This window comes from Electrona antarctica (assembly GCF_951216825.1).
Source record: "Electrona antarctica genome assembly, chromosome: 1".
Classification (NCBI taxonomy): domain Eukaryota; kingdom Metazoa; phylum Chordata; class Actinopteri; order Myctophiformes; family Myctophidae; genus Electrona; species Electrona antarctica.
In genome coordinates, this window is record NC_136806.1 from 56,588,381 (window position 1) to 56,610,349 (window position 21,969).

Consider the following 21,969-nt stretch of genomic DNA (forward strand, 5'->3'; position numbering starts at 1 on the left):
ATGATATCAAAACCGGTCGCATCGCTCCACAGCCTAGGAGCGCTTGTTGCCCAATCCGGTCGCATCGCTCCACAGCCTAGGAGCGCTTGTTGCCCAATCCTCGGTGTTGCACAACAGTGACATGTCATCGAAAATGTTCCCTGCCTGTTTAGCGGACGAAAACGAAAATCTTAAAACGTTCATAACTCGCGATCTAAATCATCCCGTCTAATTATGAAAAAAGATCCTGTGTTAGACGGCGCTCTACGGTCCAGTCGCTAGTCGCGATAGATTTATTCTAACCTCCCGTTGTTGTCGATCGACTCTAGAGTGGTGTGGCTATTGTTAGCTGCTACACAGACATTCACAACAACTTCCGGTCCCCCGGTAAAAGTGGTCCGGGCGCTATAATGGGCACATTTTATTAAGTATTAGGTATGACGTCACACACGACCTCCCTGCTCTCTCACTGATCGAGCTCCGGTTTGACATCTCACACAACAGACGTCAAACTAACAAATCTGATTTGCGTATATATGTACACACATTATGTACACAATATGGATATATGCGCTGCCTATCAAAGCCGACAATGGGCATGTCCAGTCCATATATGGGCCTATTTGCCAATGTGTGCTTACGTCAGACACGCCTAGCCTGTAAATCAGACGAATCTGCCATTGCTAGTATATATATATTTACTAGTTCATATTATTTCACCAGAGACACATCCGAAGACAACCGAACCGAGACAGCAAACAAGCTTAGCGCAGAGCTGCCTGGAGGGAAAAAATGGCCTTCACACTCGTGGCCGTTTGTTACGTGCTTGCCCTATTTCTCACGGTAGTCCCAATCGTCCTGATGGTTTGGCACATCATAGCATTCGACGAGCTGAAGTCTTTCAACGAGAACCCCATACAGCAGTGTAAGATCCTAAACCCGCTCGTGCTCCCAGAGTATCTCTTTCATGTCCTGGTCTGCTCTGTGTTCCTCTGCGCTTCACAGTGGCTCTCCCTCGTCCTCAACATGCCGCTGATAGCCTACCACGTCAGGAGGTATGTGAACAGGCCGCTGATGAGCAACCCGGGACTGTATGACCCTACGAGCATCATGAACGCCGACGTCCTCGCGTACTGTCAATACGAGGGCCTCTGCAAACTGCTGTTCTACATGTTGACGTTCTGCTACTACATGTACAGGATGATCTATGCTCTGGTGATCTCTTGAAGCGAAGCAACGAAGAAATGCATGTACAGTAGACGACCAAACACGTACAGTAGACGACCAGAACACGTACGCTGTATCCTGGAACCTATAGTACCTGCTGAGGTCTGAAAACGGCCGAAAACAAGAAGAAAGCCACTTACAAGAAGATGAGAACTCCCTCTCTCCCTGCAGGGTCACTTCAGACATTCAGATTAGGCCTTTCTGGTATCATTGTGCTGGAACTCTTTGATCCATGACACGTTGATCAGCACGTTCAGGTTTCGGTATACACAGCAGTGACCAAGTTATTGCGTGGATTCCGTCTCCCTCTCTCGCTGTGCGAGCTCTGGTCCAATGTCACGTACAACAGAACGGCAATGTCATTGTCCAGCAGGGTCAATTCAATGCCGATTATGCCTATACAGTAGGTTCCTATTTGTGAGGAGCGCTAGCCCCTCCTATATGGCCAGCTTTGTGTGTACCCCATAGCAATGATTCGATTGGCCAAGCACAGAATGTGAGGATAAAAAGTGAGGACAGAAAATTGAGGACGCCAAAAGTGATTGGCTGAGCACGGAATGCGAGGACAGAAGAGTGAGGACGCCAAAAGTGATTGGCCGGAATGTGATGATGTATGATGATAAGAGCGCCCCTCACTTCACACGAGTGTGATTTTTGTTTCACATAGTAGGCTACCCATCTTTATCTTCAAATAATTTTTTTAAGGAGTTGGATAGGTCCATTTTTGGCCTTCATTTGGAACACAACTACCCCACGAATCAGCATTCAAGTTATGGACCAGAAAGAGGGTAATTGAAGAGGGTAAAAGATCTCTTTAAAATGTAAGGAATTGGTAATGAAATTTGGGGGTATGACTGACAATTGGCAGAATACTATGCAAGATCCATCTGCTATAGTGTTCCAGGCCTACATCTTTCCAGGAGCAAGCTGGCCAGGGTTTATCCGAATGTAGATCCGACTTGTTCCAAGTGTTGTCACTATCCAGCCATTCTCTACTTTTGTTCATGCCCAAAGCTGACACTGATTCTCTATTTTTTTCAAGACCCCCTTTTTTGTGTGATTATGAGACAGCCCTGACCCTCTAATTGCGATCTTTGTGTGATCCCTGCTGAGGCGGCGTATCGGTCGCCCGCCCCAATTAGGATGCCATAGCTTTCTTATCTCTGTGTCTCGATTCAATTGGAAATCGGCTATCTCTCTCCTTCTCGTTGGTTGGTGGTGTTGTTGTGATGGCTCATGTTATTTAAAGGCTTAATTACACGACCATGTCTGGCAGCCATTTTCTGACTATGTTAACCACGAATTTCATGAGAGACACAGAGAGGCATAAGGATGTGAACAGATTATAGATTGTAACCCTATTTCATTTTTGAGGGGCGCTAGCCCCTTCTATGTCCAGCTTTGAGGGTGTGTGTATGTAAACACAAACATTGTCCTAACACAAACATTGAATGCCATTGACAATGAATGGCCAGCTTTGAGTGTTTGTGCAAACACAAAAATTGTGTAAACACAAATTGAAGACAAAAGTGAGGACGCAAATTGTGATTGGCCGGAATGAGATGATGTATGATGATAAGAGCACCCCTCACTTCACACAGGTGTGATTTTTATGTTGTCTCTCTTGTTTCTGTGATTTGTAATCACTCTTGCGGAGTATATGTTGCGTATTGCATAAAAAAAAAGTCACACCCGTGTGAAGTGAGGGGCGCTCTTGTCGTCGTACATCATCCAATAAATGTATATACTTCTTCATGAATTAATTTGTCAACTTATGTTATTCATTATCTTTTAACCATGATACAAAATGTTTAAAAAAAAACCTCATCCTTTCACCATGATCATGTAAGGTGACAACTGAATTGTGATAGGTTAGCCGATTTGCTCGTCTACATAATGTAAATTTTCCTTTCATTGTCAATGGCATTTAATGTTTGTGTTGCCACAAATGTATGTCATATTCCAGGCATTCCAGGCCCATATGACGGCAGTCACGGCACCGAGTGCTGCGCTACGAGCTTGTAGATCTGCTATTTTTTAAAATCATGAAAATGTGGCGCAAATCTTTGAATATAATTTATATTCTTTCAGAGCGAACGTTTTTAACAAATCTTTGCTTCTGGGGGGTGCCTGGAACAACATATTTTCAGATGGGGGTCCGCGGCCAAATACAGATAGTTTTGGGGGTCCTTGACATGAAAATGTTTTTCAGAAAACTGTCTTGATTTAGAAGGCCTAAATGGGTTAATGTTATTATTAGAGTTAATTATTATTATTAGAGTTATGCCCGGGACACACAGACAAACATACTGCCTACAGGGCAAAAAAAGGGTATAAATAATAAAAGTAAAAATCATGGGGATATCCCCGAACGGGTATGGACTAGTAAAATATTCCTTGCAGACTCGCACCAGATCAGCCCTATAGCTACTTTTCTAAATTTGTCGTTACATCAACTGTCCTTCATATTAGGTAAAAAAAATTATTCAATGTTAATGTTGTACATTGATATAATGCAAGTATATAGCTGATTGTCTGATTGAGATGCTGATTGAGAAATGAGACATTTTTTATGAGACTGTGTTGTCCTTTTGGGTACATGTACAGTACACTATTGTCACCAAATGGGGGCAGCATCAGGCCTCGCTCATACGCAGCCAGGCCTATGAAAACGAGCCCAAGTCCAGTAATAATGTAATATGACCTCAAACTAATTGAAAAAAAAAAAAAAACTCAGCTGATTTTGTATCTTCAATATATCCTGAATAACAGAAAAAAGTTGCCTGGAATTGTCTGAGGGTAAAGTTTAGAAAATGGCCTGTACAGTAGCCTATGGCCATAGACATCCTATATAAGGCAAATATTGTCTAGATTTCCTTTCGCTTTAAGTAGCAAGTGACATTCTGCTGAATCCATTCCAAGCATTAGTTTTGCATAAAAACACTCATTGGGCTAAATTTGGCCAGAGCCTAAAGTAATGCTTGGAATGGATTCAGCATCATGAAAACCCCCTAGTTTGACATGTCACGTGCTACTTAAAGCAAAAGAAAATCTAGAAAATATTTGCCTTATACTGTATATAGGATGTCTATATGGTGGCCATACTGTACAGGCCGTTTAACACTTTCCCCTCAGACTTTTGAGTGGTGCAACCACTCCAAGGAACAGCAATGTCCGTGTTAACCTATGTGTTAACCTATTGTGCCAGAAACAGAGAGAGAGAGAGATAGTGCACCACTCAGTTGTGATTTTTTTCTGTTATTCAGGATATATTGAAGTTACAAAATCAGCTGAGTTTGGTTTTTTTGCAATTAGTTTGAGGTTGATCCTGTATTTTCCATAGATTTCCTGTGACATCATCATACCCAGAAGTTATGCAGGAATGCCTACTGAGTGGCAAAATACTTTCTGGCCTTGACAGCCCACACATCCAAACAGAAAAGTCCTATCTGATTGTGTTAAAACGAAGTTAAACGACGTTAAACTCACTTTGCCACTCGATTTTTGCCATTCACTTTATGCATGTGCATACCCTCTATTTGAAAATAGCCGATCTACAAGCTCCCAACACTAATGGGAGCTTGTCGATTGGACATAGAGACCTTGAAAGTGAAATATATATAAGAACTACAATTTCAAAACATGCCCAAAGCTTTTAGCAACTATACAGGAAAAACAAGCCCATGCAAACAGTGAATTACCTGTTGGTGCCCGTCAGGTGGAAAGCTCACACGTCCCAAACTCACATGTCCCAAACTTGCAGATTCAAATTCAATAGCTAAAGTGGGCAGATCTACAAGCTGTGTCTTCTGTGCCACATTTTGAGCTTGATGAATGACACTGTAGTATGAACAAGCAGCACTTGCCACCTGCCCAGTGGCAAAACTACAATGGTATTATTGTGCTTGACTGACCAGTCAACTGGCCTGACTCCCAAAGAGAATGTTTTAAGTGCAATGAATCTAGATCAATGAAAGTTTCACATTTTGAAATATTAAATACAAAACTTTTCCATGACATTTAACTTTTCTGAGCAGGATCTGTGCAAGGTTTTCCACCCGATGTAACATTATTGCAGAAGCAGGATGTCAGGACTACATGTTTGTGTTGTGTACAAGTATGACTTGTGGACAAGAGTTTGGTAAAGACCAAGGGATCAACAGTACTGGCTGAGAATTTGGTTTGATTGTGATTTGAGCTCAAATTAAACTACGACATTTGAACTATGACGAGCGGCTTAATCTCAACGCAACCACGCTTAACGCGCGTTGTTCACCCTGTAGATACATTATTATGATTATCTTGAAGTCGATTTGACGAAACTTTCCAATTCTCATTATTATGTTAGTCAACCTGCCGATACGAACCCGTGGACACCCTCCTTCCCATAAGCGATATAAGCGACGGCCCTACTTTGTCTACTTTCTCACAAAGGTCAAATTCCAGTCTTTTTGGTGACCTTTCACATTTCTAAAGGTCGTAGAAAATCGAGACCTAGACCATTAGATTCAGAATCCTCGAAATATGGAGGAGGAGGGGTTAAAACAAACACACACATATAGTTTTCTGAAGCTTTTATCCCAAAGGTTTTTGACTGGGATGTTGCCAGATTGGGTGAGATAAGCAGCCAGGTCTATGAAAACAAGCCCAAAAGAAGCGACTAGGGCAGCTATTTAGCCGATCTACAAGCTCACAGTGAGCTTGTACATCTGCTATTATTATACAAATAACAATCTTGGGGGGAAAACAAGTGACAAATGTGGAATATGTTTGAATGAAACATTTTAACAACACAAATCTGATATGGGGGTCCCAGTCCCTGGCACAAACCTACATTTTTTGATGTAGGGTTCTTGGACAATACATAATTCTGGGGGTCCTTGACATGGAAATGTGTGAGAAGGTGCAGACATTTTGGGACTGTGTTCACCAGAATCTGGAGAAAATTATGGGATATAACATCATTCGTGACCCCTGTAGTTTATACCTTGGACTGACATCAGAGGGCATACTAGGACATGAGGACTTATACCTGTTCAGAATATTGCTAATAGCAGCTAAGAAAGCCATCACGAGGAGATGGTTGAAAGCAGACCCTCCTAGAGAGGAACACTGGATGGAAATGATTGAACAAATTAACACATTAACAACTCATACTCATAATCTGAGGACCATGGCGGGGCTATTTGAAAAACGTTGGGAAAAATGGCATTTATACAAGAGTGAATAGTGGGTACGTTACCCCCCTTTTTTTGTTTTCCTATGTGTCCTTGCTTTGTGTCCTTTGTGACCTATGTCTCATTTGTTGTTTGGGGGAAAAAAACTAAGAAAAAAAAAAAGCTTCTGTAGTTACTGCATCTATAGCCCACTAGGTGGCGACATGGTTCTATCAAAGAGACCAAGTTTTCTATGCCCACTTTCAATGGACTGGCAAAAGCTCACTCACTACCTGAAATGTAAAAAAATGTTAACACAAGCAGGAGTCATCTTTTGTAGATTAGAATGAAATGACTGCACAATTAAAGCGGTCTATAGTATAGACTAGTGGAGGTTCCTAAAAAATCCCCACTGGATCTACGACGTGAATGATTCCTTGAATCCTTATTACTAATATTCAGAATTAATACCAATGATTAAGCACTAGGTAGGAGTTAAATCTCAACTTGAAAGACATGTGAACGATCAGGCACCCTTTGTGTTACAGCCTGGGATAATTAATCAGTTAACCTTTGTTACTAGGCAGACTCTGTGACCACCACCACCCCTATCAAATTGTTCTCTGGATCCCTGATGAATATTCCATTAATCATTTCCCATATTTGCTTTGGATAACTTCAGTGATACATGAAATTGCAACAGTATGTGTGCAAACACAAGGCAACGTACAACACGGAACAGCTGGCTGCATGTAATAGCACACTGTCTGCAGCACACATGCAGCTACGAAAACAAACCTGTGTGATTTGTAAGCACGGTTTTATTGGCACACATAATGGTAAAGCATACATACCAGACATCAGATATGACACTAAACGCCTCTGCTATATAATGTACAAATGGTGTCTAATACCAGGGCTCAAACATATTTAGAAATGTGTTCGCCTTTCCTTACAAATGCACAAATAAATACCCAGAGGATCCAAATGTATAAAGACATCCCGCCTTTTGTCTTCTCGTCCATTTTTCCAACAAAAGTCCAACCAAAGATCAGGGATCAATTCAATGAAGGGTTTAAAGAACCCTTAACACACAACCCAGGGATTTCAAAGTGTTTCTGTAGAACTGTAGGGGGCGCTGCTGGGCTTTAAGCCATGTGTTGGGTTTTTTGGGTTGATTAATGGGCTATAATTTATTTCACTACTTGTTAAACATCCTCTTATGATCAGAGAATAATCTTGAAATAAGTGCATCAGGGTACAGTACTAATAATAGAATAATAGTCGATAAGACTTTGGCATATCTGCTGTAGTTATTGAACTGTAAAGGATCAGGTAAATTCCAGACACAAGTAGTGCCTTTCTTTTCTTTTGTTTTTGATGTATATAAACCAGCATCCAAATCACCCTACAGAAATATGAAACTCCTGATTAAAAAAAAAAAAAAAAAGTAAAGAACAACAGCTGCCATATTATACCCCGAATGGTTTCAGTGGCTCATTTACATTGGCTAAAATAGGTTCCCCCCCCAACCTCTATTTACAGAACTTAAAAACCTTGTAACAGTGTTCCCAAACCGATCGACCAAAGGACTTGGACTATGTGTTTTTTTTCTCCAAAAGTACATATCTCAAATTAAAAAGTATCTTCATATAAAATCATGCAAGGGGGAAAAAAGCTTCGGTATCCGTTTGGGAGTAGGTCGTTAAAGGGAGAGAAGTCAAATTGTCGAGGAGCGGGAAGGAATAAAATCAATGTTATAATCAATGCGTATGCATGACAGCAAAGTTCACATAATACTGATTGGCGGGAATTACAATGTGACTGCAAGGGATTCTGAGAGAAGCAAAACAAATACCAACAGACTGCAAACACAATTGAAGAGGTTTGCATGAAATCACAATCTGTGACGACTGCAGCTATTTGGAAAACAAAAACGGAAAAAAAAAAATCCAACAAATCCCCGGACACGGCTTTCTCTTGTTTGAAAGGAGTCCACAGCGGTGGTGTGGGGTTGGTTCATTTCCTTTTAATTGGAAATGGAAATAAACAGTAACAGCAGAAATCAACCAAACAGCCAACTTGAATTTCCAATAAAAATGCAAATGCCTCAGACAAGGGTTTGGTCGCCTTCACATCGTGGGTTTAGGTGGCTCCTATTGGCCGTAGGAGGAACATCTCACCTTCTTTGGGTCGAGTCTGCTGTTCGCAAAATACCTGTTTTTTTGTACTTCCAGTCGAGTGATGACTTGTGACCTTGCAGGTCAACCAATCACATCCGTGTTAACCACAAGAGGCCAAGTTCACTTTGACCGTCCACTGAAGACAGCTATATGACCTCACTTCTTCTGACCGTCCACTGAAGACAGCTATATGACCTCACGTCTTCTGCATTTTCGAGGAAACGGCCATGCCATTTTTTTTCTTTTATTTTTTTACATAATTGTTTTTTTTATTTTTTTATTTTTTTTACATAAGTGTTGCATACGAGCTTGTATGCATGTCTCTGAAAAGCAAAAAGTAGTCTTTGACGTATATGGATATTGCTGTGCAATGCCATCAGTTCCCGGGTTATTCCATAAAGATGGTACAGCAAGAAGGAGGAGGAGGAGGAGGAGAAGAAGAGGGAGGAAACGTCCCCGGGGACATATGGTGAGGCGGAGTTTTGCAGATGTTTCCATTCATCCTGTCCCCAACATTATCAATTTGATGCCATCCTAGTGGGTGCATGGCAACAAAAAAAAAAGCTCAAGTCCATGTGGTGAAGAAGGGTGAAGCCTCACTCACACCGAAGACACACTTGTGTCCTGTGTCTTCTATGTGTCATGGCCGCCTCAATGCATTTCCAATGGGAGTCACATGGTTTCATGACACAACCTTGTTGCATGGCTGTCTTCTGCCCTCCCCCCATGCAACAAGGTTGTGTCTTCAAACCATGTGACTCCCATTGGAAATGCATTGAGGCGGCCATGACACACAGAAGACACAGGTGTGTCTTAGGCCTCACTCACACTGTTGCAACATGCATACAACATTTGTCTTGTGTCTTGTCCGTGTTTAATGGCCGCCCCAATGCATTTCCAATGGAAGTCACATGGTTTGACAAACCATTTTAGTTTGATGAATGTGTTGTCAAACCATGTGACTTCTATTGGAAATGCATTGGGGCAGCCATTAAACACGGACAAGACACAAGACAAATGTATGCATGTTGCAACAGTGTGAGTGAGGCCTTAGGTGTGAGTGAGGCCTATCTCATTGTTGTCTTCTTTAGTGTTCTTTTGTTGTTGTTGTTTGTTGTTGTTGTGTTTTACTACTGTGACTGCTGCGGCGCTGTGCTCTCGGGCTTGGTGTCCTGGTTGGGGGGCGGGGGAGGCTTGGTGCCCCAGGGGCTGTTGTTGTTGTTGTTGTTGTTCCCCAGCGCCGGAGAGCTGGTGAAGTCGTCGTCGTCGTCGAGGCCATTGGTGGCGTCGTACTGAGTGTTCTCCAATCGCGTGATCAGACGCTCGTCCTCGTCGCCGAACTCTCCGCCCATCAGTGTGGGCTCACCCACCACCATCACGTCCTATACAGAAAGAAAGATAAAAAAAGCAAATGGCCCAATTCACTGCCAGGAAATACGAGGATAATTACATTCCTATACCTGTGGATATTCTTGCTTGTTCACTCTTTTAACCCATGATTTAGACCTGAAAACGATTCTAAAAATGTCTCCTAAATCATGACAGTTTTCTGAAAAACCTATATGTTTCTATGTGTCAGTGGTTCTCAAATAAAACCATTTCGTGTCAAGGAGCCCCAGAATTAGGCTATACTGTATATGTATTTGGCCCGCTGACCCCCATCTCAAAATATGTTGTTCCAGGGACTTCGCCCCCAGAAGCAAAGATTTGAGTTAAAAAACGTTTGTCAATAATGCTTAAAACACCAAAAGTGGTTCCCGCCCAGAATGGGTTAAAAAAAAGGATGGTCCCCAACCCAGCCACCGTGTGTCTAGTTTGGGAAGACACATAATTGTGTTGCTTTGCATCACGCATTATTGTATAAATTGTGTTGAAAATGTTTAAGATTGTGTGTCAAACCAAAGTGTGCAAGGGAATGTGTTGACAGAATGTACACAAATCTTAATAGATTTATGAACTCTGACATTCATCTCTTTATCTCATTGCTGTATGTAATTAAATGAGCAACATTGACCAAATAAATGTTACAATTCCAATTGCTTCTAAAAACCATTTATCATTTTGTTTTCGATGCTGATAAGGCTTTTATAGACGTATCTATTTCACTACATTTACCCATATATATTCACTTTCTCTCTTATTAATCTCAGAAATGGCCATGATTTATCTCGTATACTGTAGATATGTACTGTCATTTCTAAAATTTGTCTTATTTAGACAAAAGGTCTTTAAAATAAAATTGCTCAAATTGGAATGATTACACTACTCTACCTGACATCTACATAATCTACTCTCACGCACATACGCACGCACGCACGCACGCACGCACGCACGCACGCACGCACGCACGCACGCACGCACGCACGCACGCACGCACGCACGCACGCACACACACACACACACACATGTTCATGTATGACTGAAACATACATCTCCGCGTCGCCCGGGGCTAAATGCTTTCCCCACATCTCTATCTTTCACTCGTAATCCTAAAACATCCTACAACCAAGATCCATGATTGATAACCCAAACAACCCGAAAGAGAATCACTATATATCTATAGGCTAAGTGACTACAAAGCTACAGTATAGCTAATGTCAAAGGCTTAACTCAATCCCTTGCTGTATGTTTTTCAAACGCCTGGGGGGGGGTGCTCCTATCTGTACAGTACAGCTGACCCCTCTCATACTGTAGCCCTCGGCCCAGCCCAACCTCCCTGTCCACTCATATCAATAGCCATCATGTAGGACAGGGGTTCTCAACCCGTGGGTCGCGACCCCTCAGGGGGTCGCCAAATTATTTTAGGGGGTCCCCAAATTATTTTCAAAAAAAGAAAAAGAAAAAGATTTTCTTTTTTAAAAAAAATTCCAGGATTTTTCAAAAATAGCAGACCTACAAGCTCGTAGCGCGCCACTCGGTGGCGCGCTATGAACTTGTAGATCTGCTATTTTTCAATAGCTAAATTATAACATAATGCTTAAAACACCAAAAGGGGTTCCCGCCCAAAATGGGTTAAGGTTATTGTAGCAGTCAATTTATATTGGTGGTCGGGAGGGGGCGGGGCGGGGGTCCCGAGACATTGCCAAAGCATTTCCGGGGGTCCCCGGCCAAAAACGTTGAGAACCCCTGATGTAGGACATAATTTACTTAAGTAAACGTACTTAATCACTGGTGGTGGAAAGTAATTAAGTAAGCCTACGTTTACTTACAAGTATAAATGCAGAGGTATACTTTACTTACTGTACTTTACTTGAGTGTGTCCAGATTCCAATTAATTTACTTCTACTCCACTACATCTCAGATCCAAATATTGTACTTTTGACTCCACTACATTCTAATGTCTAATGTCTGTTGTGTGTATCGTGCTACTGTACAGTAGACCCTGACGTCCCTTAATCGTACTATATGTCCAAAACCGTTATTTTTCAGCCACGGAAAATGCATCCAAGGAAGTTACCATTTAGTCATTTAGTTTTTGTAACATTTTTGGGCATGTCATTATAGACAGAATATATCTTCTTCTTATATAGGGCTAAAATAGGGCTTTCATGCACATGGAAAAAAATAACATACAAATATGAAATATGGGGGAGCATTTTCTGCTTTCTGGCCTGACTGTAACGATATGGAAATGTATTGCTACATTAGTTATCATTACATTATATCAATATTTAAACCACTGTCACCGAGACAAACGCCTCGTTCATTTTGCCGTCCTCGCTGTGCAAAGTGATTAGGATTCAGATGGGCAACAACAACAGGGGGAGTGACACTTTTGTGAATTCGCACGATGATCGATAAGCTGTGAAACGTGGGCATGTCGCGCTGTCAATAACACGACGGTTTATGTTTTTATCAATCTATAAAATGTCATCTATCTTCCCCCGCGACTCGCCTCTGCCTATAGCGGCCTTACAACGCTCCACAGTGAACCTGGGGTAGGTTAAATGGAGCACACGCTTCACCGACCATGTGTGTCAATGCTGGGTGGCTTGGGAGCTCTCGCTCGCTGTTCATCCATCTCCTCCTCAGCCTGCACGGGCAGCGACACGCGCACCCACAAAACGCGCGCACGCACGCACGCACGCACGCACGCACGCAAGCGCGCACATGCAAACTCCACTCAATGCACGGCCATGCCAGTGTCATAGAAAACAAACAAAATGATAAAAGATATACACAATAACTTTTATCACACAATAACAAATGCATGCAAAAAAGTACACGTGGTGCATATTATGCACACTTGAAGATCAGCGCCACCAATAGGGAAGGCTGTGGTTTATCCAGATCGCTCTCTCTCTCAGGCCCCTCCAACGACCACCACCACCACCGCCGGCACACCCCAGTACGCCTTAATCAGCCTAATTAATTTAGGTGAGCTTTTCCCACTAAATGACAATATCCACACTGATTTGTCAATTTGCATAGCTAATTAAGTCATTAGCTAAAAAACGCGCTTGATTGCCAACATCCCTTGCATTCACCATCTGTTCCTGTGAGAGGGAGCCTGTCAACCTATACCTCTCTGGCCAACACTGAAGCAGCAAAACAATTATATATATATATACACCTGTATATATTATAATATAATATAATATAAGAAATTCCCCTCCAATGGCAAACAGCTGTTGGCTAGCCACGAGACCAAGGGAGGCTCTAATTGTGATCTAATTAATGGCGTCTATACTCGACGTCTACTCATCTTGTTAGCGGAACTGGCGAGGCCTTGAATGGCACTGAACTCGCGATGATGATCAATGCTGTGTTTTCACTGCAGGGTTGAAAGCAGCCATCGTTAGCTTATACAGAGATTAGCCACGAGATGAGAGTGTTTCTCCTGTGGGATCCTAATGAGGACACAGTGGGACCTAATCCAGATTAAATGAAGGGATGAGGAGTTCTGTTGGGGGGGTGTTGGGGGGTCCGGACTGACTGACACACACACACATGCACACACACATGCACACGAGCATGTCATCGTTGCTGTCGGGAAGAAACCTCTTATTTCCATGTTTTTACTTTTTGTGTTTTTTCGTAAGGGAAACTTTATATATACTGTATATGTTAATGACGTTTAGAAGATTTAGAACACTTTCCTGGGGGTCTTTATGTGTGTAATATGTGGTTTTAGATATTTTAGATATTAGCAGTGAGCCCAGTGTCTCTGATGTATAGAGTAATAAAAGGATAGAGACTGAACCGGAGCGATAGCCCACCAAATTTTGGTGGTCAAATGCGGAAGTGCAACCGAGCGCTCAATGTTAAAGCCCAGCTGCACGGGGTTTCCTCGTCATGAATCCACGGGTCCGCCTGCAGTTCACGCTCCAACCACTAGGGCCGAGTGCTTCAACGCTGGAGAGCCTCACTGGGGGCTTGCTCTGATGTCATGGGATGACATGTCATGTTGATGACATGTCTCAGTAAAACAGCCCCTCCCCCTATCCACAAGGAGGAGCAGTGCACCAAAGCATTATGGGAATTGTAGTCCAGGAAGGAAGTGAGCCCAGCTTGTCCATGACATCAGAGACATTGGGCTCACTGCTAAAATAAAAAATATCTAAAACCACATATTACACACATAAAGACCCCTAGGAAAGTGTTCTAAATCTTCTAAACATCATAAACATAATTGTTTTTCGCAAAAAGGGTGAAGTGTCCCTTTAATTAACGGTCCATACTAGACCATCACACAAAAGTATCAAGAGTAGCAGAGCAAGTAAGCTGGAAACACGATGTGAAGTGCGGCGTTTTGAGCTTGTAGATCTGCTATTCTGCCACTTTTGAATTTAACCCCTTTTGGTGTTTTAAGCATTATGTTATACTTTAGCTTTTGAAAAATAGCAGATCTACAACCTCATAGCGCGGCACCGAGTGCCGCGCTACGAGCTTGTAGGTCTGCTATTTTTGAAAAATCATGAAAATGTGGCACAAATCGTTAAATATATATTCTTTCAGAGCGAACGTTTTTAACTCAAATCTTTGCTTCTGGGGGGTCCTTGGAACAACATCATTTTCAGATGGGGTTCTGCGGCCAATTACATATATTTTTTGGGTTCCATGACATGAAATATTGAGCACCACTGATGAAGAAACCTGGGTATTTCAGAAAACTGTCAGCATTTTTTTCCCCGACGTAATAGGTTAAATCCAGAAAAGTAACCGTTTGGACATGTGAGGTTTCCTCCCGACAGAGACCATGTGTTCACGTGCCTGATTTATCCTTTGTTGCACATTGCGTTGCGCTCTGAAAATAGACGATTTACAAGCTCAAGTGCGATATGAGCTTGCAGATTGGCTATTTATGGTGTACAATACACCTGCATGTAACTAACCAAAATCTGGCTTAAGCCCAAATATGCACGCGCGCACACATACAAACACACACACACACACACACACACACACACACACACACACACACACACACACACACACACACACACACACACACACACACACACACACACACACACACACACACACACACACACACGCACACACACAGCTGCCTACAATAGGAATTACACATTTTGATTTAAAGGATGCAGAAACAGGTTGCCATTCTATTCTATATAAATGTCCAATTGTCCATGTTATACTTTTAAAATGTAATTTATTTTTCACCCAGAACACATCACATCACATGCCTGAAGAAGGTCTATCTATGTGACCGAAACGTTGCTTGTGCAAGCTGTGCAAACTATCCTATTAGTACACACACACACACACACACACACACACACACACACACACACACACACACACACACACACACACACACACACACACACACACACACACACACACACACACACACACACACACACACACACACACACACACACACACACACAATATAACAATTTCAGCCAGTCACCACTAGAGGTCACTGTTTAACACTGTACGAGGCATCAATCCCCTCCTCCTCCTCCTCCTTCAGCCCCCCCCCCCCTTCTCCCTGTAACGTCCCCCCCCCACCCCCCCACCCCCCACCCACACACACACACACAGCCCACCCCCCCCCCCCCCACCCCCACCCCCGTGCGAGAGTCCACTCTTCTTATTGTCATTGGACTCACGTAGGCTTGGTGCCGAGCCACAAAACGAAACGAACAACTTCTCAGACAAAGACAGCAGAGCAGCGTAACACATGTACCCACAGCGTGGAACACCACGAGGCACGCTGCCCTGTCTCACAGAGCTGTGCCAAACAGCAAGGGGACCGGGGGGACGGGAAGGGACGGGATGGGGCGCTTAGGGGTTAAAGCCCCAATATATATTTTTTAACCCATTTAAACCTGAGACCAGATTCTATACAAAAATATCTTCTAAATCCTAAAAGTTTTCTGAAAAACCCTATGTTTCCATGTATGTCAGTGATTCTCAAACTATTTCATGTCAAGGACCCCCAAAAAGTATATGTAATTGGCCCGCAGACCCCCCATTTGAAAATATGTAGTTCCAGGCAGGGACCCCCCCCCCCCCTCTCCACCCCCCCTATTCAAAGATATCCACCACAATTTCACGATTTTTGAAAAATAGCAGATCTACAAGCTCTGCTATTATTCAATAGCTAGCAAGTATAACATAATGCTTTAAAACACCAAAAGGGGTTGCCGTCCTGAATGGGATAAAACCTCGTTGTACGACTGTGTGCGTCGCTTAAAAAAACCAACTAAATGCAAACCGACAAACAAACAAACAAACAAAATATAATAAGGTTTTTTGCGAGCGCCATCGTGGTTGTATAATGAAGTATAAAATGAGGCTTTATAGGGTGGTTGGGGGTCTTGGGGGGGGGGGGGGGGGGGCATAGGGCAAAAAGAAAAAAAAATATTGGAAAGGAGTGTGTGTGTGTGTGTGTGTGTGTGTGTGTGTGTGTGTGTGTGTGTGTGTGTGTGTGTGTGTGTGTGTGTGTGTGTGTGTGCGTGCGTGTGTGTCTGCATACAGCATACTGTATCGGTGGTAATGAGAGATGGCACGGAGCCAACGTCTTCCAGAGAGAAAACAACAGTTTGTGTGTGTGCGTGTGTGCGTGTGTGCGTGTGCCTGTGCGTGTGTGAGAGAGAGAGAGAGAGAGAGAGAGAGAGAGAGAGAGAGAGAGAGAGAGAGAGAGAGAGAAAGAAGAGAGAGAGACATTTGGCACACGTTTGAAAAAGAGAGAGGGACAAAAGAACTGTAGAAAGAGAGGAAGACAGAACTAACCGTGGGACAGGAATGCGGGCGTCGTCATGTTCCTTGGACGAAAACCGAGTCATTTTACGACAACGTATAAATAAAATGATTGGTCTATAAGCGGCAGCAGCAGTGCTATGCATGTGTATATACGGTATATAGCTCTTACTATATGGTTCGGAGTACAGTAACAGCCTCTCCAGAGCTGTGTAGGCTTATCTGTGCCAGGCCTACACTGTGTCTATGATATGACGTTACAGAAACTATAGTAAAATACGCACATCACTTTATGGAGGTGCTGGGTTCAAAAAGTGACATATGAAAAGAGAAGGGAACCCGCACACTCATATGCTCCAAAAGATACATTTATTGACGACGTCAATCGAACCACCTGTAATCGCCTGTAAATGAGATACAGGCGATTGAAAGAAAAATAGAATGGGTGATTATGGCCACGATGATTTTAATGCCGCGATCCTGTGTTATTGAGAGCACCAGCTAGCAACCCGATGCTAACGCGCTATGAAAGCGCAATTGCCATTGATCTACGGCAATGGCGTTGAGGGTTATGTTAACACAATCAGCGCCGGGATTTCATTCAAAATAGAAGCTCGGGGTGCCGGGAAGATATGGCCGCTTTTACTCTGCCTTTCTTTGTGAACGGAAAAACAGGGAAGTGAACGACAACGCGCATGCGCGAAAGAGCAAGGAGTATATGGTGCAGAGGGAGAGGCCAACTCAAAATAAAAAATAAAATAAAAATCAGAATATTTTTCAATGAAAATGCGCTATAGGACGTGCCGTCGGTTGGATTAGCTATGACGTTCCCACACATCGTACAGTCTCTAAATGGGTTAAAGATGGAGTGCCACAATTTTTTTCCACCCTAAAACATGATCATCAGGTATTATTATAATATAAGGAGGAAGAACTTTTTCCAAAAAGTGTACAGTATTTGTTAAAATCATGCTTTTATGTGGACACGCCCACCAGTTCATTAAGTATGCCTGGTTTGCCTGCATGGTGGGTGGTGATGGGTGGTGATCCACCTGAACTGAAGCCGCACCCACAGCTGTAGTTGTATGATAAAGGGGGGAGGGGTTAGGGGAGGGGCTGATAGTGTGATGTCACTATATTACTGTTTATTTCATTGGCCCGTCTGACTGTCAAGGGTTCAGCCTCCAGGAAGAAACCCTAAATACAAAGTTAATAGAGCGTCGCAGTCCCGCCCCCTACCCTGGACCAGGAAATGAATCCCAATGCATTTTTCCCATAGACATTTCTAAAAGTATTTATTTAAAGACGGTTACGCCGCGGACAAAGCCAACTCGAGTCGTGTCAACTCATGACAACACAAACAATATTTTGGACCAAACAAATCATTTTGTTTTTTCTTCTTTCTAATGATTTGTTCGGCCCAACAAATTGTGTTTGTTGTCATGATTTGTCACGACTCGAGTTGGCTTTGTCCGCGGCGTAAACGTCTTTAAATAAATACTTTCTGAAATGTCTATGAGGAAAATGAACGGAGAATCATTTCCTGGTCCATGGTAGGGGGCGGGACTGCGACGCTCTATAAACCATTGCACATAACAACGACTCCAGGGTGTCTAATGAAGTACGGTCACCTCACAGACACATGAAAAACTGGAAAAATACAAAAATCGTGGCACTCCATCTTTAAGAGTGCCTTGCCTTCCCAGCGCCCCAATAGTACAGTCAATAAAACACACAGTAAAATAGAAAACTACACCCTCCGCAGACAATAGATTACCCCATAGTACAGTCGTCGTAAACCCAGGGGAGTGTGCTGAGCGTGAGCGCGCCCGCCATGCGATGCTCAGCTGGTTAAGTGGCTGTTTAACCTCTTTCTGGGTCAAGAGGCCCGGAGACCCCCAGACAGACAGAGCGCTGACATTAGATATGTATACGTTGGCTGCAGACAGACAGAGCGCTGACATTAGATATGTATACGTTGGCTGCAGACAGACAGAGCGCTGACATTAGATATGTATACGTTGGCTGCAGACAGACAGAGCGCTGACATTAGATATGTATACGTTGGCTGCAGACAGACAGAGCGCTGACATTAGATATGTATACGTTGGCTGCAGACAGACAGAGCGCTGACATTAGATATGTATACGTTGGCTGCAGACAGACAGAGTGCTGACATTAGATATGTATACGTTGGCTGCAGACAGACAGAGCGCTGACATTAGATATGTATACGTTGGCTGCAGACAGACAGAGCGCTGACATTAGATATGTATACGTTGGCTGCAGACAGACAGAGCGCTGACATTAGATATGTATACGTTGGCTGCAGACAGACAGAGCGCTGACATTAGATATGTATACGTTGGCTGCAGACAGACAGAGCGCTGACATTAGATATGTATACGTTGGCTGCAGACAGACAGAGCGCTGACATTAGATATGTATACGTTGGCTGCAGACAGACAGAGAGCGCTGACATTAGATATGTATACGTTGGCTGCAGACAGACAGAGCGCTGACATTAGATATGTATACGTTGGCTGCAGACAGACAGAGCGCTGACATTAGATATGTATACGTTGGCTGCAGACAGACAGAGAGCGCTGACATTAGATATGTATACGTTGGCTGCAGACAGACAGAGCGCTGACATTAGATATGTATACGTTGGCTGCAGACAGACAGAGCGCTGACATTAGATATGTATACGTTGGCTGCAGACAGACAGAGCGCTGACATTAGATATGTATACGTTGGCTGCAGACAGACAGAGCGCTGACATTAGATATGTATACGTTGGCTGCAGACAGACAGAGCGCTGACATTAGATATGTATACGTTGGCTGCAGACAGACAGAGCGCTGACATTAGATATGTATACATTGGCTGCAGACAGACAGAGTGCTGACATTAGATATGTATACGTTGGCTGCAGACAGACAGAGCGCTGACATTAGATATGTATACGTTGGCTGCAGACAGACAGAGTGCTGACATTAGATATGTATACGTTGGCTGCAGACAGACAGAGCGCTGACATTAGATATGTATACGTTGGCTGCAGACAGACAGAGCGCTGACATTAGATATGTATACGTTGGCTGCATGGCACACGGCACGACCAGCCTATATACGTAGACCTGGAGGTTTTTTTTCTATAGATTTGGTCTTTAGTTAATTGTTTTTGATCAATTCTTGATCCTTGTGCGTCTCGTTAGGTTTTAATTATAGGTTTGCTTTTATTTTTCCAACCTTTACTCATCCGGTGAAGGGTTTGCAGAGCATGTGTGGTGCCGCTGTGTGCATGCGCACACATGTTATAGTTAGCACACGCACGCTCACACGCACACACGCTCACACGCACACACGCACACACACACACACACACACACACACACACACACACACACACACACACACACACACGGTTATACTTGCGTGGCCCCTAAAACCTAACCTCTAAATCATGGGTCTAAAACAGGACTTTTTACAGTTACTATCACGCAAAATGTTTGTGTGATAGGTTTCTGTTACTTGCACCCTAACATTCCTATATTCTGGAGAGAGCATTCGCTGAAAATAGCAGATCTACAAGCTCCACAACGTGTATCGCTGCACCGCGTTATTGTCGGCAAAGACATGATTATGTGCAGAGTGAAAAAATAGTAGACGAACTATAGAGCCAATAACGGTCAAGATTACTACTATATATTGAGGGTTTAAGCCATATTTTAGACTTCATAAGTGAAAATAGGTCTAGGAAGCAGATCTACAACACTCACAACGCCTTGCATCGTGACACCCCGAGAGCTTGTAGATCTGCGGTTTTCAATATTATTATATTTGCCTATAATGACCCAAAATGGGGATTGAACGCAGTTTAAAACCGGGAAAGAATCTGTGTAATTTTAAATGTTTATGAATTGGCTCTTAAAAAATATGATATGTCACTTTGTGCAGCGCTATGCGAACTTGCACATCTGCAATTTTTTAACATTTTTGAAGAATCTTGAAAACGTGCGAGAACTACCGATTTAGAAGGCATTGTTTTGTAGAATGGGCCTCAGGTGTTAAAGGGTTAAAAAGAACAGCAGTTTCTCAGCATCAACAAAGTAATGAAATAACAATAGTCAACTTCAAGGGAAAAGGCTCGCTCCACTCAGACAGTCTTTTAAAGCAGGGGTTCTCAACCTGTGGGTCGCGACCCCTCAGGGGGTCCTGAAATTATTTTAGGGGGTCCCCAGATGATTTTTAAAAAAAAAAGTTTTGTTTTGGTTTTATTGTTTTTTAAACTAGTAATAATGGCTGGAAAATGCCAAAAAACGTTGAGAACCCCCTGTTTTAAAGGTCCAGGCATGTGCTGCAGGGTGCAGATTCAAAGAGAACATAATAGACAGAGAATAAAATCCGCAACTCTCAGTCATAGTAAGAGTCCTTATTAAACAAGACTCTTACTATGACTGAGAGTAAGAGACAACAGTCAAACCGGTAGAGGAGGAGGAGGTGCAACATGGCTGATGCTTACAGGTACCTGGCTGGAGAGGCTGAAGTTGGCGGCGGGGCTGCGCTTCTTGCTGGCCGCCGTCCCCACGCTGCTGTTGGCGCTGCTGGCCGAGTTCTTCCGTTTCCTCCTCTTGGTGGTCGTCTGTCGGGCGGGCTCAGCTTTGGCGCGGCCAGCATAGGGGAAAGAGAAAAGCCACGACATAAAGCACGCCGTGCGTACAGAACACACACAGGGACGGGTGGCGGTGGGCGGAGCGAGGGGTAGTTATAACACAGTATGGATGCGCGGCGGCGGCTACGCGTGGTCAATTTCGTGGACTAAAACTATGGTGAAAAATGTCCGTCGACTATCTTTTTTTCACTGACAAAAACGAAATAAAGCTATGACTAAATATACCGTCAACAAATAATGACTAGACCGAAATGTTAGGGAGAAAAGATCTAGTAGAACTAAAAGACAAGTCATTTTAAGTTTGGTTGCGGTCGGGCGCAGTGCTATGAAAATAGCAGATCTACACGCTCACAACGCGTCAAGCCGCAACGTGTTGTGAGCTTGGTGATCGGCTATTTTCAGCATGCAACCAGGCATCACAATGCCATCAAGGCCCGCCAAAATACATTGACTAAATGTGAAATCTAACTTGACTAAAACTAAATGGAAATTTGCTGTCAAGATTAACACTGTGTGGTACGGACAAAAGTCATGCACATGCACACACTTGTGCGTGGAAAATGAAAGGTCA

At 43.2% G+C, this 21,969-nt stretch overlaps 2 protein-coding genes across 6 annotated transcripts in view; one reads left to right on the forward strand and one right to left on the reverse strand.

The window, feature by feature from the left end:
• Window positions 1-771: 771 nt before the first annotated feature.
• LOC306923644 (protein cornichon homolog 1-like) lies at window positions 772-1,206 on the forward strand (the record flags this gene model as incomplete). Its single annotated transcript, XM_079501852.1, has 1 exon — window positions 772-1,206. The coding sequence occupies one exon, from the start codon at window positions 772-774 to the stop codon at window positions 1,204-1,206; it is 435 nt and encodes a 144-aa protein (XP_079357978.1).
• Window positions 1,207-9,533: 8,327 nt separating this feature from the next.
• LOC306922246 (LIM domain-binding protein 2-like) overlaps window positions 9,534-21,969 on the reverse strand; it is a 140,609-nt gene continuing 128,173 nt past the window's right edge. For 3 of the 5 annotated variants that reach the window (XM_079499679.1, XM_079499677.1, XM_079499675.1), the window contains 2 exons: window positions 21,249-21,385; window positions 9,534-9,927 (listed from right to left, as the gene is read on the reverse strand). In XM_079499679.1, coding sequence (XP_079355805.1) covers window positions 9,676-9,927; window positions 21,249-21,385 — 389 coding nt within the window. In that variant the 3' untranslated portion in view covers window positions 9,534-9,675. The remainder of the gene's footprint in view (window positions 9,928-21,248; window positions 21,386-21,969) is intronic. The other 2 variants (XM_079499678.1, XM_079499676.1) reach the window with 1 other exon arrangement.